This window comes from Podarcis tiliguerta, assembly GCF_965153285.1.
Source record: "Podarcis tiliguerta genome assembly, chromosome: 5".
NCBI lineage: Eukaryota > Metazoa > Chordata > Lepidosauria > Squamata > Lacertidae > Podarcis > Podarcis tiliguerta.
The window spans coordinates 78,278,247-78,294,497 of NC_139538.1; the positions used below are offsets into that span (position 1 = coordinate 78,278,247).

The 16,251-nt window shown below is 42.3% G+C and overlaps 1 protein-coding gene and 1 long non-coding RNA gene across 14 annotated transcripts in view; one reads left to right on the top strand and one right to left on the bottom strand.

Annotated features, from left to right (window-relative positions):
- The window catches only part of RET (ret proto-oncogene), a 115,951-nt gene that overhangs the window by 60,983 nt on the left and 38,717 nt on the right, over window positions 1-16,251 (bottom strand). For 4 of the 9 annotated variants that reach the window (XM_083440324.1, XM_083440326.1, XM_083440327.1 and 1 more), the window contains one exon: window positions 11,334-11,530. The exons of 3 other annotated variants lie outside the window; for them this stretch is intronic. In XM_083440324.1, coding sequence (XP_083296450.1) covers window positions 11,334-11,530 — 197 coding nt within the window. Of the gene's footprint in view, window positions 1-1,437; window positions 1,520-11,333; window positions 11,531-16,251 lie in introns of those variants that run through there. 2 more of the 9 variants (XM_083440333.1, XM_083440331.1) reach the window with 2 other exon arrangements.
- LOC310677529 overlaps window positions 1,594-16,251 on the top strand; it is a 36,233-nt gene continuing 21,575 nt past the window's right edge. For all 5 annotated transcript variants that reach the window (XR_014511230.1, XR_014511231.1, XR_014511232.1 and 2 more), the window contains exon 1: window positions 1,594-1,734. This is a non-coding gene — a long non-coding RNA (uncharacterized lncRNA). The remainder of the gene's footprint in view (window positions 1,735-16,251) is intronic.

Consider the following 16,251-nt stretch of genomic DNA (forward strand, 5'->3'; position numbering starts at 1 on the left):
TGTGTGTGTGTGTGAGAGAGAGACGGAGAGAAACAGAGAGAGAGAGAGAGAGAGAGAGAGAGAGGGAGGGAGGGAAGGGCAGTTGAGCTTCTAAACCCTGTTCCTATTAGCATTTAAGTGCTGGTTTTTGGAATTAAAGTTTCAATGAACATAAATGCAACCTTTGGCAAGCTTCCATATAAGCAGGGGCGGGGGAGGGACCTTGTCTGATTTCCCCTGCATCAAGGCTTTTGTCCTCAAAGTTTAAATTGAAGCCATCCCCCCATTTTTTCTGCAATTATTTTGATGGTCTGCTGTTTGATATAGGGCATTTCAATTAGTTGCAGGATTTTGCAAAGAAATTGCCAAGTGTATAGATATAATTTACTGGTAACCTGAAGACCTTGAAAAGTGGGTAGGGACTCAAGCTTAGTCTAGGACACAGCCAACACTCACATGGAAGTTGGATGAATACCAACAGACTCTCAACTGTATTGGCACTTATAACAATTAAGAAAGTCTATCTCCTGTCAGGAAGGCATTCAAATGAAGTGGCTACCATATTGATCACTGTTCCAAGCTGCTGATCTAAAGCTTAGCACTTCTACAGCAATATCACGATAAGGACAAACACTCAGAAGGTCCCCCACATGGCTCCAAAGGGAACTGGGGTTGCCACACGGCAACCGAAACCAGTGTTAGAAACTCAGATATATAACTAGGCACCAAGTGGCTCTTTAAACCAGGGTTACAGTCACCCAAACGGAATGCCTAGTTGCCATTTAGGGGCCAGACAGCTCAAAAGTCGAATTTTTTCAATACGACTTTTTGGCTCCTCAAATTCATTCTGATTGTGCTGATAAAATATAACGGATAGAATTCTACAAGATGTGTTGCTAGTATATGAAATCAGGAATGATCCAAGGATCCCCAGGCATGCGCCTCCAGGTGGTGGAGACGTCGGGCACCATCCTGGCACCTGGGCATCTTCACTTGGTCTCAAGTGGCCGATAGCCAGGTGTAAAATGCACCTGGCGCCTGGAGAATTTCAAACGCTGACCCAGACATGGGACACATATACAGTGGTACCTCGGGCTACAGACGCTTCAGGTTACAGACTCCGCTAACCCAGAAGTAGTACCTCAGGTTAAGAACTTCACCTCAGGATGAGAACAGAAATCACGGGCCAGTGGCGTGGTGGCAACGGGAGGCCCCAATAGCTAAAGTGGTACCTCAGGTTAAAAACAGTTTCAGGTTAAGAATGGACCTCCAGAACGAATTAAGTTCTTAACCCGAGGTACCACTGTATTTAAATCACCCTCTAATCCAACCGCAAACAAGGCAGGACAGTGGGAGACAAGGCTTTCTCCACATATTTCCTGCCCAGTCCTATCATTCCTGACGATGTTATCAGAAGGCTAGAGCATTATGGGGCCTAGAGATCTCTTTGCTACTAACCTCCAAGCCAGCCCTTCCTCTTTTATCCAAATTCACCTTACTAAGGCAATGAGCTGGAAGGCTGACTTGAGGCAATTGCCACACATACTTGTTGCAACATTAGTTGACATCACAAAGAGATGGACAGTGGCACAAACATTCCATGGAAACAGATGGTGGAAATGCTCAAGGCATTATACACTGCTTCCCCAGGTCAATGGATGCTGAAGCAAGCGCATCCCAGCACATCCAGATCATCACAGTCCCAAGAAAATGTGGCTCCGATCTAAGGCTGTGTGATAAATCGTTGAATGCCAGGTATTAAAACAACATCGTATTAAGTGTTTCAACAAGGCAATACAGTGGTACCTTGGTTCTCAAACGCCTTGGTTCCCAAACGCTGGAAACGTTCCGGTAAGTGTTCCAGTTTTCAAACTTTTCCAGGAGCCAAACGTCTGATGCGGCTGTCGGCTATTGTTTCCGGGGCACCTGTGCCAATCAGAAGCTGTGCCTTGGTTTTCGAACATTTCGGAAGTCATACAGACTTCCAGAACAGATTAAGTTTGGCACTTTCGTTTTTGCGGTTGATTTTGTGTTTCTGAGGCTTTTTCGGTTAATTTGTTTTTGTGACTGTGTGGAACCCAGTTCAGCTACTGATTGATTGTGTGACTGCAGAAATGGATAAAAGCCCCCCATCCAAACAATGACTATCATCAGTGCAGGTAAGGGGGGGGGAATTCTAAATCATCTACAATACTGTCTTATTTATTTTATAGTACAGTACATTCATTTTATGTATCAATGGTCTCATTAGATAGTAAAATTCATGTTAAATTGTTGTTTTAGGGGTTGTTTTTAAAAGTCTGGAACAGATTAATCTGTTTTTCATTACTTTCTATGGGAAAGCACACCTTGGTTTTGGAACGCTTTGGTTTTGGAACAGATTTCCGGAATGGATTAAGTTTGAGAACCAAGGTACCACTGTATACTGGTGAATAAAACATGGAGACTTAACAGCTTCCCAGAGGGAAGCTGGGGAACTAATGCTTTGCAGGCTTTGTTTGCTCTCTCCCTCCTAGCCAATAAGAAATAAGGATACGCTCTCACACAAACCAGCAAACTCTTCCAGCTTCACCTGTATCTTTCCACTTAGAACTCAGCTAATTATGCAGAGCCTGCTAACAATCCAGGAGGGACCCCCATGGCTATACAATTAAAGATCCAGGGGCAGCATAAATGGAGAATGTAAACAAAGAACTGGAAAACACTTCTTTCCTCACACTGACCCCCCACCCCCGAAAAAAAAGGGTGGGTTTTTGTTTTCTGGTGGTTCCCCCTAAATAGTTTTCCTCCATATTAAAAATGAAGGTTTCTAAAATTTATTTAAAGGAGATTAAGTCTTTGCTTGCTTGCCCTCCTTCCCTCCCTTATAAGGAGGAGAGATTTTAAAAAGGGAGAGATTGATGGTATGGGGGTTTTTGCGGGGGGGGGGGTCTGTTGAGGACTGAATGGAGAGGAGAATGTTTAGCTGAAATGGGAGGTTGGGTACTATGTAAGAATGATGGGGAGGGGATTTGTCGGTAAGCAGTGCAAGCAAACGCATGTCTACTCACAAGCAATCCCTACTGAAATCATCCAAGACTTACTCCCTGGAAAGTAAGTTTAGTTGAACTCAGTGGGGCTTATGCATGCCTAGAGTGAACCTCTAAGTGGGACCTCTGAGTGGGAAAACAGATGCAACTTGACTAGTAAATCACTTAAACTACTCTTAAATTAGTTGAAAATACATTAAATATATTATATGGAAGTTTACTTTATATTTTTTATTAAATATACTTCTTCCTAACATTTTAAGGCCCTCCACCGCTGCAGGGTGCCTTGTCAAGGACTTCCGCTACTGCGGGGAGGTATGGTGGGCCCCTTGCCACTGCAGGGAGGCCCAGCACGGCCCTCCGCTGCTGCCAATATATGGTGATATATTGTTATATTTAGCTGGTGTACATCATGGTGTTGAAAACCAGATAGCGCCCAGCCCTGCTTCTATGTTTCCCACTGTCCAGTAGATGCTGTTGCTTATAGTTGTGGCAGCACCCAGAACTCAATTCTGATCTTTATACAGTGGTACCTTGGGTTGAGAACTTAATTCATTCTGGAGGTCCGTTCTTAACCTGAAACTGTTCTTAACTTGAAGCACCACTTTAGCTAATGGGGCCTCCCGCTGCCACTGCGCCACCACCGCAAGATTTCTGTTCTCATTCTGAAGCAAAGTTCTTAACCTGAGGTACTATTTCTGGGTTAGCGGCGTCTGTAACCTGAAGCGTATGTAACCTGAAGCATCTGTAACCCGAGGTACCACTGTAGCTCCTCAGATCCGGCCTGATACCCATTTTGCTTGTTTAAGTTAGAAATAGTGGGTTATAGGGACGCTCACAGATGGGGAAGCTGGGGAGGGGGAGAAACAAATTTCAGGTCATTATGGACTTGGATTGAAACAGGCTCAGGGGTTTTAGAACCATGAAATTCAATTTCCAATCTCCAATCCCCCATCACTAAATATTATTTTAATATTTTCCCATGGCTTCTCTTCTGGTTCATTTATTTAGCTCATAAAACTTAAAAGACCACTTGATTGTAAACAGAAAGTCTCAAAACAGGGGAGTTGGAGCCCGACAATGGATAGGGGATATCCCAGGCGACTCTCACTCATTTTTTTAAAAAGCTCAGTGGAGATGGAGTTCCAAAAGGTAAACTGACTTTTAGAAGAAGGCCACAAGTCAAAAGAGTTTCTGAACTTACTAGCTTAAAGGAACTTTAGCTTAAAAATACCTTCATGGCCTTAGCTCTTGACCACAACGCTAAAATATCATGCTGACACAGTGGGGAGAAAAACGCTTCAGATATGTAGGAAGGATGTACAGTTTCTAATTATGGTGTCACCAGAGATGAAGAAGCTATATTCAGAGATAGAGAATACAGTTGCTGGACTTCCTTTTCTCCACAGAGGCTTCATTATTGGAGAAAACGCCAAAGTAAAATTGCTCAAAGCCATTCTCCTCAAAAAAATTTTTTTACCTTGGACTGTAAAAATAAATGCTTGCAGGCCAAGTAGTCATCACTTTAGAGCTTAGCATATGGTAATTGTATCCACATGGCAAGATAGATGGCTGCCTGGAACCTCTAACCACATAGTAAAACTACCATTGTTACCAAGGCTCAATAATCTGGGAGAAATGGAGCAGTTAACAGGATGGTAGGGAGAAATGACTCCCCGACAAGGTTACATGTGCACATGGTAACCTTTTAAATGGCTATCTGGCAATTGCCAGTTATTTGTGACTACCCTGAAGGATTTCATTTCTAATTTAAGAGGTGGAGGAATTCAAGCATACCAATAAGACACATTTACTAACCTGAAAGCCTTTCTCCTCCTCCTGGATGCCTATCAGCTGGTTTTGATTACTCAGTGCTGAGAAGGTACCAGGGGAAGCTAGTCAATGGGGACAAATGAGGCACTGCCCCAACAACTTCATTCTGCCCTCAGCCAGCTCCCTCCTGCCTGCATCCTTACTTGGGACACAGAAGGAAGCAGGGAGCTCGGTGCATGCGCAGTGGCAGAACCAATCCAAAGCTCCTGGCATTGTGTCCACACCAAACTCTCCGCTGCCTTATCCCCCCCTTCCTCAGTAAGCAGAAGTGACAAATGGCACTAGGAAGAAAGGGGACCTGCCTGCATCACTGCATCCACCATGATTGTTACAACCATTCCACAGGTGGCCCTCTCTCTGTCAGCTTAGTTTGGTGTTGCCAACCAGTACTAGAAGGCACTCTGCCCATTCTCTGAAATATCCTCTTCTTATGAGACGACTGATCCTTCTCTCTGAATGCTGGCTTTGGGCTGAGCCCCAATGAGCCATGGCTCATATTACCCTGACATTGAGACATAGCACGCCAACTAAATATGGCTCCTGCTCTGTTTTCTTGTGAAACTGCAAGCAAGCTATGGGTGGGGTCTAAAGTGCCATGAATGATGATCTCCTTTCAGCACCCGCTTCCAACAGCATCCTCTGCTGCCCCACAAAGCCACCCCCACCCACAACACTTCTGAAGCAACATCCTGTGATGCCCAATGGACTCTCACCAGCAGGAAATAAAACCCCTTCCACTTGAACGGAAACACTTTCCACTCAAAACACTGGAGAGAGTAGGTTGGATCCTGGCCATTATTTAACTTATCCAGTCATCACTTTTACATTCTACAAAGCCAAATGCTTCAATTGTGAAAGAGGATTACAGTTCCTTGTTAAACATTAAGTATTACAACTAGTACCGCAAAGCTGAATTGATTTAAAGCTTTTGTTAATTATTGATGGGGGGACAAATCCCAATTGATTGTATTGACAGTTAAGGGGATTTTTTTTTGGGGGGGGGGTGAGGTTCTTTGCCTTCTGGAAGATAACTGTGATAAGGAACGGAAGAGAAAAAGAAAAAAGGTCTTTCCAACTAACAGGCATTCATGCATACATCCCTCCATTCATTCATTCATTTCCCACTCCATTTTATTTCTTAAAAAGTTGCTTTTGCTGGAGGATGCTGCCTCCAAATCAAATGTGCAACTTTTGGTTCATAATGCCCTTGTAGAGGGAAAGACTGGTAACTGGAGAAGGGAGGTGAAGTGCAAAGCTAATGAATCGGGACTTGGAAGAGACATTTGAAAAACTAGAGCCAGAGTTAAATTACATACTTATTTAACTACTAAGAGATTGTAAACACAAAATTGTACTTTTCACTTAATTTGGGCAGCTTGTATGATCCTGGCATTGCTATTGTGTTGAGGATGGGAATGGTTCCCCATGCTCACTATGACCACAAGGAAGTAGGGGTCCCTGGCCTCTGTCTATTAATAAGAGGGACAACAGCTGCTAGCAGCTCTTCCCCAAACTTCCCCAATATATATATTGGGGGGAGTCCTATAATGCATCTATTATTATTATTATTATTATTATTATTATTACTACTACTACTACTACTACTACTACTACTACATTTTAAACAAACACATACTGAGTCAGGCCCAGACCTTTTTAGGGAGCAAGCCAACTATGCCCCCTCCTCTATACATGTACATAAGTTCTGCCTCAATTTATGAGCATAGGATAAGAACCTCTCCACTGTTATCATCTCCAGACTTGGCAGAAAAGTCAAATGCTTATGTTGTGACCGAGAGGTTTGCAGATCCTAGATAAATATTTGAAAGCTCACCTCCATTGTTCTTACATGATTTCCCAGCTACCATGTTCTGCTTCTCAAAGATTTTAATGGCTCCCTTTTTGCATTAAAAAGACAGATGCTGTCATTTTTCTTTGGCAACATATAACAAGAAAAGCACAAAGATATAATCTAATACCGTATTATGTCATATTTAGACATATCATTGACTGTTGGCATCCAGCTTGGAACCAGGAAGATATTTATGCCGACTATAAGAGCTCTTCAAAAGGCTACGTCTGCTAAAATCACTTTAAGAGAATATTACACATGACATCACCCATCAGTGACTACACTGACTCAGGGCAATTACTGCTAATCAACTTAGACTATATCTGTGTAGTTATTTTTAGATGTTTTATTGATGTTGATCAAGAAAGCCTACTGTAGCACATCCTTTAACCTAGTTGTCGTGATGGTCAATTATTTCAGAGGTATGGTAGCTTGTTCCTCTCCATGCCATGTTCTTTCATTCATGTTTGAATTTTCAGTACTATTATTTCAAGCTTATTGTTAACGAGACATATTAATCCATTGCTGAGCAAGATCTGCCCCTGCTGGGGGTTTTCTGCACATGGACTCACACTGAGCCAGTCTGAACAACCTTCAAGGAGTGTAGTGAGGCGTCATGCATCATAGATTTTACTATGATGCAAAAGTTTTGCCTCCACAGTCACTTACAGACTCACTGTTAAGACTGTATTCATCAAGGACAATCTTACTCAGCTACGAGTGATTGCCAAAGAAGAAAAAGCTAGGGATTGAACCTGGAATCTTCTGCATGCAAAAGTGGTGCCCTACGACTGAGCTATGGTCCTTCCCTATCTAATCAAAATGTGGCACATGGGCCTAATGTTGTAAATGTAGAAACAAAGAATTGTGGAGTTGGAAGGGATCCTGAGGATCATAGAGTCCAACCCTCTGCCATGCAGGTACATTCAGCCATCCCATACATACAGGAATCAAACCTGAAACCTTGGCAGTATCAGCACCACACTCGAACCAACTGAGCTATCCAGGCTGACTTAAGAATGAACCAAGCGAAAGAGAACTGCACAATCTTAACACACACACACACACAAACTCAAAACCAATGGATAACTGGAACAGCTTAACTTGCAGACAAAATGCTGCTACTGCTTTTTTTTTTTTTAATCCCCTTCTTAAAATGACTTGCTGATGCTTAAGGTAAGTTTATGTGGTATTTGTAATATTCCCTCCCAAAGACGTAACTCAGAAATTAAAAGACACAACAGTGCAAAGTTTTGCCCTTGATTTGCCTAACCTGCTATTGCTATAAATAATCCTTTTCCAGCAGCAGCTGCCCCGATTATTATTTCTTAAAAGGCAAACAAAAGGCTATTTACCTCTCGCGCTGCTCCACCTGGCTCTCTAGCTTTAGTAGCCAGGCCCCATCTTAAATCTGTGATCTATTGTTCTTGCATGAGCACACTTCAAATGAAATACAGTCTGTGGTCTCCGTTCAGGGCGCAGCGGAAGCTGACACCAGGTAATGCAGTCAAGACCTTTCCTTATCACTGTATCAATTACCAACCGTACCCACTCATTGAAACAAAGCAGGTTCAAAGGGCTAAATCTCCGTGTCCTTCTGGCTTCTGAACGCTACACTGTACTTTAACGTGTTGTTTATTCCCTAGTAATCAATGTCACCAAATTCAAGAGCTTCTACCTCCCCCAGGTAAGAGTTTAGTGAGGCAGAAGAAGAGCAAAGAGTTCTCTTTGCAAAAGTGATTCATACATGAGAGCTTTAATGGACTGGGTGGGTTTTAGAGGTAGACAGTGGGAATCTGCTTTCAATTAACTGTGTCTTATTTATGCCTCTTCCCAAACTGTCGCCACACAAGGCAAGTTGCCCCTCTTAACTAAGTAACAGGATAATGTGCAACCTCCGGGAGAGGGGTTGGTAAAAAAGCACACACTCCGGGTAAAGCAAGTACACAATGCTCTAGGGAACACAGCAGATTTTAAACAAAATTGAGGTTTGATCATGTATTATGCTTGGAGTCTTCCCCCCTCCACACAGGAACACACAGAGTTTTATTCCTCCAACAACAGCAAGAGTCAGAGGAAAGCTTTTGAGCCATGCAAAGTTTAAAATGTTGGTTGTCAAGGCATGCGATTTTGCACTTTTCAAGCACCTTCCCCAAAGTTCCGCAGAATTTATACATTTTTAAAAGGGGCAGGATTTTCTGGGCCAGGTTCAGATGTGACAACAAACTATGGGTTGTTGTTACACAAACAAGCCAGCAAGAGCCTTGGACTTGTGTGTTTCCCCATTCTCTTTGCATGAAATGGAAGGAGATCTAAAAGCGTCCATTCTTGTTGTGTTAAAACCACCCTTTGTGGAAAGCCAGTATACCAAAACATAATTGGAGCAAATCAGTAGTTTTACTGAATCTTGGGCAGCAGAGGGGGTTGCCTTCTGAAAACCACACATTATCACAATATCTTTCCAACTGTGTTCTGGTGAATCCTGAGTTTCCTTAGAAGCTTACTGAGGTAGTGATGGTGGCAAATTTCCTGAAAAGAGTTTGCCCACCATTGATGACCTTTCCCGTGCAAATGAGCAGCTGTATGGGAGCATTATATTGGTAATAAGCCTAGCTAGCTCTCCATGAGATTTACTGTTCAATCTTGGAACGTGACCCAGGATCTACTACAACAAGGTTGGAAAATCTGTAGCCCTCCAGATTTATTTATTTATATGATTGATCTATTGCGGGGGGGGGGGGGGTTGAAATGAAGCACATAGAAAAAGCCCATGAAAGTAACACAAATCCCTGAATGACATATTAGTTGCTGGGAGCCAGTCAGCATAGTCACTGGGTCGGGGATGATGGGAGTTATACAATACACAATGTTTCCCAGCAGACAAGCCAACTTGGAGTGGTCTCCATTAAGCTGCTAAACTTTAAAGTGTACAGGATGGAAGGCAGCTCAGGATACCAGATTTTGCTGCTTATAACTGCAAAATGCAATGACAGCTTTCCAAAAATCTGGGAGAGGTGGATAATGAAAAATATACCATGAGGCCTTTTGCATGACTAAGCACAGAACCATTAAACATGTAGTGATGAGTGTTCAAACTGAACTCACTCCAAAAATGCTTCTATCTGAAAGAGCATCGCCAGACTCAACCAAAGACACTGCCAGTTTCTCACCTTTCATTTCTTTCTTGCTTTCCCTCTTCCCCTGACTCCAGTATCTGGCAAACACTGAGGAACAGTCACTCCATCACCACTTTCCCTGTCAAATAAGCCACTGGGCGAGTTCCCTCAACAGTTAGGATTCCATAATAATGCAAAATGAACTTCATGATTAGCAATACTCAAGGAGGGTTGTGATCACTTTTCTGCTCGCCTAATCCCTACTGCCCATTCCCGTCTTGTTTTCCGAACATATCTGGCAACTGGCTTATTAATTGCCGGTGTATCAGGTACTGTAATAGAACTATATTTGTATTTCCAGAAAAACTGAAATACGATCCAAATGTGGATGCCACGGGGAATATAAAGATGATTCACAGCACAGGGCATTCATAAAGTTGGGCATTCAGAAGTATCAGATAGTCAGGGTATGGAAATGTTCAGAAGAACTATAAGGAACTAGGAAAACTGGAGTGAATATATGAACTGCAATGAAAAGCAGTTGGTCTGGGTCCAGGTTAAGATGACCTCCTAAGCCAAACCTTGGCTTTGCTCAGCACAGCAGCAAAAAAGGAGCAAAGTTGCTGGGAGCTCCCCTTTGAGAACCCACATTTTTGCACTAATCCAAGGTTGGGCCTCAGGCAGCCCACAGCTCAATGGTCCTAGATTGGTCCCAAATTCTGGAAAGCCACCACCAGTCAACAAAGATCATACTGATCTGGAGGAACCAAAGGACTCTCTCAGTGTAAGGCAGTTTCCCATATTCTTACCGGGTCACTTCAACGCCATACATTTAAAGCACTCTTACACCACTTGAACAGTTACAGCTTCCCCCAAAGAACCCTGGGAAACCTAGTTTGTTAAGGGTGCTGGGGACTGTGTGCAGGTTCTCCTAACAGTTCTCTGCACCCTTAACAAACTACAGCTCCTGTGATTTTATGGCAGAGGCCATGACTGTTCAAGTGGTATGAGAGTGCTTCAAATGGGAGCATTTTAGGTGCATCTCTGAAGCCTCCTGCCTAGATGTCTTTAGGCCTATATGCTGAACCTCATGTATAATCCCCTGAGCAGAAGGCATTCCAGGAACTACTCAAGTCCTATCCTACCATCACTGCCAACTTTTAGTTGATATGCTTTTATTCAGGTTTTAGGCATTGCAGGAAGGTAAGGCAGGGCTGGACTTTCTTTCCAATCTTTCACATCATTAAAAAACCAAAACCAATCCCCTCTTCTCCTGGTTTCTCAGGCTTTGTTAGGAAGGAATCAAGTGTCTCGCTTTAGAAAAACCTGAAATATTGGAAACCCAAGCATGCGACAAACTGTACCATGTGCTTAAACAGTTTGCTTCCCAATATTTGTTCCACATGGTTACAGCTTTTTGTTGTTCTACTGCAGAACAATGAAGAGGTGACAGTGAAACCTTTCAGCTGCAAGTCAAAATAAATGAAGGTTTTAGGGAGTCTCCGGAAAGGAAGAATGTGGTACCTCCAATTCCTTCTCGGTATGGTTTATTTAATTTGGAGCATTCCCATCTTTCCTTTCTCTCCAGAGCCTCTGCTTCCACTTCCGCTGCCATCCGCTCTTCTCCCCAGGGCAAATAATTAGGAAGCATTGGATGCCAGAAGGCTAGCTTTCTACTCATTGCAATGCAGTTCAAATTAAGTGCTTCCTTCTGGAATATCCTGGAATTAAAAGAGGAAGCTCTTTAATGGCGAAATGTATTAGACTGTGAAATAGACTCCTCGCTCCCCCAGGGCAGGGCCTGCTTAAGAAAGTTAAAGCTTGCTGGAAAAAAATGTGCTTTAGGGAGCTACACTGAAGGCACAAAAGGCAAAGTTCCAAATGATGGGAGTAATTATTTTTTTAAAAAAATCACTGAGTTAGCTTGGAAATGAGATAGATAGATAGATAGATAGATATGCAGAAAGAAAGAAAGATAGATAGATGATAGATAGATAGATAGATATGCTCATTCGATAACAGCCATCACATTGCAGTTTCAATGGTAGAAAGTTACGGGGCAGCTTTGTGCAATGAAGATTGCCAGCAGCAGAAACAACAACAAAAGCACAGAACCGAAGAAAGTGCCTTATTCCAAATGGTACATTTAGTAGTGGCTATTCAGGGTTTAAAACTTAAGATGTTACCAAGACTACCTGGAGATACCAGGGGCTGAACCCGGAATCCTCTGCATGGCTAGTATGTGCTCTACCACTGACCCACAGCTATTTCCCATTGCCTGGCCTGGTCAAAATTTGGCTTAGGTACGGAATGCAAAAGACGTAGATCACAAAACACGTAGATTGCCAGAAACAGTCCCCAAACTCTCCCAAAGACCTGCACACAATCTAGCTCTAGCTGCAACACTATGGAAATGAAAGGTGCACACTTCCCATGCCCAGTGTCCTCGGAGATGCCCGATAGGAACAGCCAGTTGGACCACCTTCCCAGATTGAAGAACTGGGCCAAAACCAAGAAAATGAAATTTCAATAGGGACAAATGTATGGTTCGACACTTAGGCAGGAAGAACCACCTGCCCCCCCCCAAAAAAGTTTGCCAGTAATACCTGTGAAAAGGATCTAGAGGTCTTACTAGACCACAAGCTTAACATGAGTCAACAATGTAACGCAGCAGCAAACAAAGATCATGCTATTCTAGGCTGTATCAACAGAGGTATAGTCTCCAGGTCAAGGAAAGTCATAGTACTGCTCCGTTCTGCCTTAGTCAGACCACACTGGGAATACTGTGTCCAGTTCTGGACACCAAATTTGAAGAAGAATCTTCAAGCTGGAATGTGTACAAAGAGGGTGACCAAGATGATCAGGAGTCTGGAAACTAAGCCTTATGAGGAATGGTTGAGAGAGCTGGGTACATTTAGCCTGGATAAGAGGCAACGGAGAAGAGATAGGATAGCCATCTTCAAATATCACATGGAAGATGGAGCAAACTTGTTTTTTCCTGTTCCAGTGGGTAGGACCAGAACCAATGGCTTCAAGTTACAAGAAAGGAGATTCCAACTAAACATCAGAAAGAACATTCTGATGGGAAGAGCTGTTCAACAGTGGAAAGGATCGCCTTGAAAGTGGTGGACTGTCCTTCATTTGAAGTTTTTAAGCAGAGGTTGGATAGACAATGGTCATGGATGGTTTAGTTGAGATTCCTGCATAGCAGGCAGAGCTCAGAGTCCCTTCCAACTCTACAATTCTATGATTCTATGAAATCTGTTTTGATGGACTGGAAACCAAACCACCTACTTTCCTATTATCTCCTTTGTAAGTTTCTCCTTAATGTTGTTGTTTTTTAAAAGAAAATAAAAAATAAAAACAACCCATTAGAGTAACAGAAGCAACTTTTTAATATCTGCTAAATATAATGTTTAATTAGTTTTCTAAATGCATATGCCATTAGCTAACCATTAGGGATAATGTACCCATCTTCCTTTGCAGAATCAGAGAAACCACTGATTTAGTTAGACAGATTCTGAAAGGTAATTTGGCTGAATAAGTGTATTTGTATCATGATTAACTGAACAAAGTTTTTTTTTTTAATAAAAAAACATTTCTGCTAGTGGCAAGGCGTCATTTATTCTGAAAGCTTTCTCTAATTCTACTGGCTCATTCATGCCATTTCAGACATTTTTTTTTTAAAAAAAATTGTGTCTCTGAAATACAGACTCTTCATTTAAAAGTCCAGTTGTTGAGAAAATTCTTTGAGCAATATAAAGCAAACACCCAGAAACATATTTTGTACGAACAAGGTGAGAAAGACACAGATCAGGAGTATTTAGAGCAGTGGTACTCAAAGGGTGTGGCAGGAGAGAATGGCAAGTGTGGCGGAAAGATTCAAGGGCAATCAAATAAACATTTGAACATATTATTATTATCATTGGCATTATTATCAAACAAATGAAATGTTTAGGAAGGATGTAAAAGAATGTGGTTATGCAGACAAAGAATCAATATTCCAGTCAGAGATAGTAAACAAGGAAGTTAAGAACTTGTCGAAAATGTATAAGTTATTATTAGAGTGGAATCTAAAAGATGAGGAAGTAAAGTCGGTCATGATACATTGGGCCAGAGACATTGGTTATAATATTCAGTTTGAAGATTGGGAAAAACTATGGAAGGAGAACTTAAAATTTACAGCATGCACGGCATTGAAAGAGAATGTTATGAAAATGTTTTATAGGTGGTATATTACACCGGTAAAATTAGCAAAAATGTGTAAGACTTGAAATAAGTGTTCGAAATGTAAAGAAAAAGAGGGCTCATTTTACCATATGTGGTGGGAATGTAAGAGAGTGAAAGGCTTCTGGGAAATGATATATAATGAGTTGGAAAAGATCCTAAAGTATACTTTTACAAAGAAGCCAGAGGTCTTTCTGTTAGGTATTTTTGGAAAGGAGAATAAGAGAAAGGATAGTAAGTTTCTCCAATACGCAATGATGGCTGCAAGGGTGTTACTAGCACAAAAATGGAAACAACAGGAAATACTGACAATAGAAGACTGGAGATTAAAGTTGTTAGACTATGCTGAATTGGATAAGATAACTGGAAAGATTAGATATTTAAGAGACCAAAAGTTTACAGAAGACTGGGGAAAATTTGTTGAATATCTGGAGAGTATAAGTGATGATCAAATAATGCTAGAAGGTTTTAAAAGAGCACTGTGAAAACGCGAGAGATATTGTTAAAAGGAAATAGAGGAAAAAAGACTTAAACAATGACAATGTTAAAAAATAGGAAATGCGTAACTTAATAATGACTACGAAAGATTTACGGAAAAGCTGAAGGAAGTCCAAACGGAAAGATTTAGAAAAATTTGAATGTGAAAATATTGTATGTCTTGTTTTGTTGTAAATTAATAAAAATTATTTATAAAAAAAAAAAAAAAATTGAACATATCAGCGCAGTTATGGTATAGTGTAGGATTAGGCTAGGTTGGCTAAGGAGAAATTGATGAGTTTGCCTGTCTCAGATTCAACTTAAAATAAATGAAATTACGCAGCAAAAGCAAGCTCACACCTCCCATTGAGTTTCCATACATAGTTAAGGTAAACATGCAAGGGGCTTTTTAAAAATTAGACTTTGGGAATGATTCCTGTAGCTGCACTATTTTATACTTTCTGGGTGTCCCGTGATTGTATTATAAAGTAATTGCGTGCAATGTTATAAACCAAGCACTGCTAGGAGTTGCTTCTTTTTGTTTTCCAATATATTTCTTATCAATAAAAAAACACCTGCAGTGGCATGAGCAGATTTTTATTATGAAAGTGTGGCGCAGAGAAAAAAAGTCTGAGAACCACTGATTTAGAGAGTCTGGGGCGGATACCAGCGTGCACTCCTACTAAACCCTTCCTCCAAAGTTCTGCAGGGTTCTGAAAGCACCACTGAGGCAAGAGGGGGAGACCAATTTCCTGATATTTCCCTAACCACCTCCCACACTAATCCTCAAACTTGCCAGGCCTCTTAAGACAAACAGAAGGCATAAAATGCATTCTCTTGCCCCATCCCCTCCTCCTGTCCTCCTCCTCCATCCTGGAATGACAAGCTTTTTTAAAATTAAAATAAAAAGGTTGCAACAGTTTTAAGACTTCTAGGAGATAATAATGAGCTGGATCAAGACTAAGGACACAAAACAAGAGTTCCTGGAAGGATGCCTTGAGACCTAAGGACACAGCAGATCTCCTCTCTGCCTGCAGAGGTATCCAGCCTCTCAAGGCTCCCCTCTACAGGGGTAGAAAACCCTGCTGCCCTTGCCCACTTCACTGCTGGCACTTCAATGGCAGTAACATCTACGGAGTGAAACCTCCCATTCCCCCCACATCTGCCTGGAAGCGGGGAAGGGAGCAGACCAGCTCTGGAGCTGGCATAGTTGTGCCACTGCAAGTAGTGGGAGAAAATATAAAGGGAAAATACATGTCTGAAGGGGGGGGGCAGAGGGAGAGAGAGGGAGACAGAAAGACAACAAGAAATCTTCCCTGCCAGCCTGAGCTTGGATTGGGCAGTTCTTCTGCTTGGTTTTTCTCTTCACTGTGCCCAAGGATTATTCTTAAATTAGTCTTCAGTTTGCCCTGTTGGTTTCAATGAGACTAAAGCATGACTAACTTAGACTGGATCCAGCCCAGTCTCCGATCACAGAATGGCTAGTGGCCTTTCTAGATTCTACCATGCAGTGGCATAGCGTGAGTTGTCAGCACCCAGGGCAAGGCAAGTAATTTGCGCCCCCCTAACCCGGGGGCAAGGCAAGTAATTTGCGCCTCCCCCCCCCGCTGCACTGTCCCTCCCCCAGATAGTCCCTCGCTCTCTCTCCGCACCGCACGCCTGGCAGCCTCCCCTCCACAGTGGGCGGCGACCCGGCGGCTGGGATCGGATTCGCACAGCCAGCACTGCAGTGAGAGAG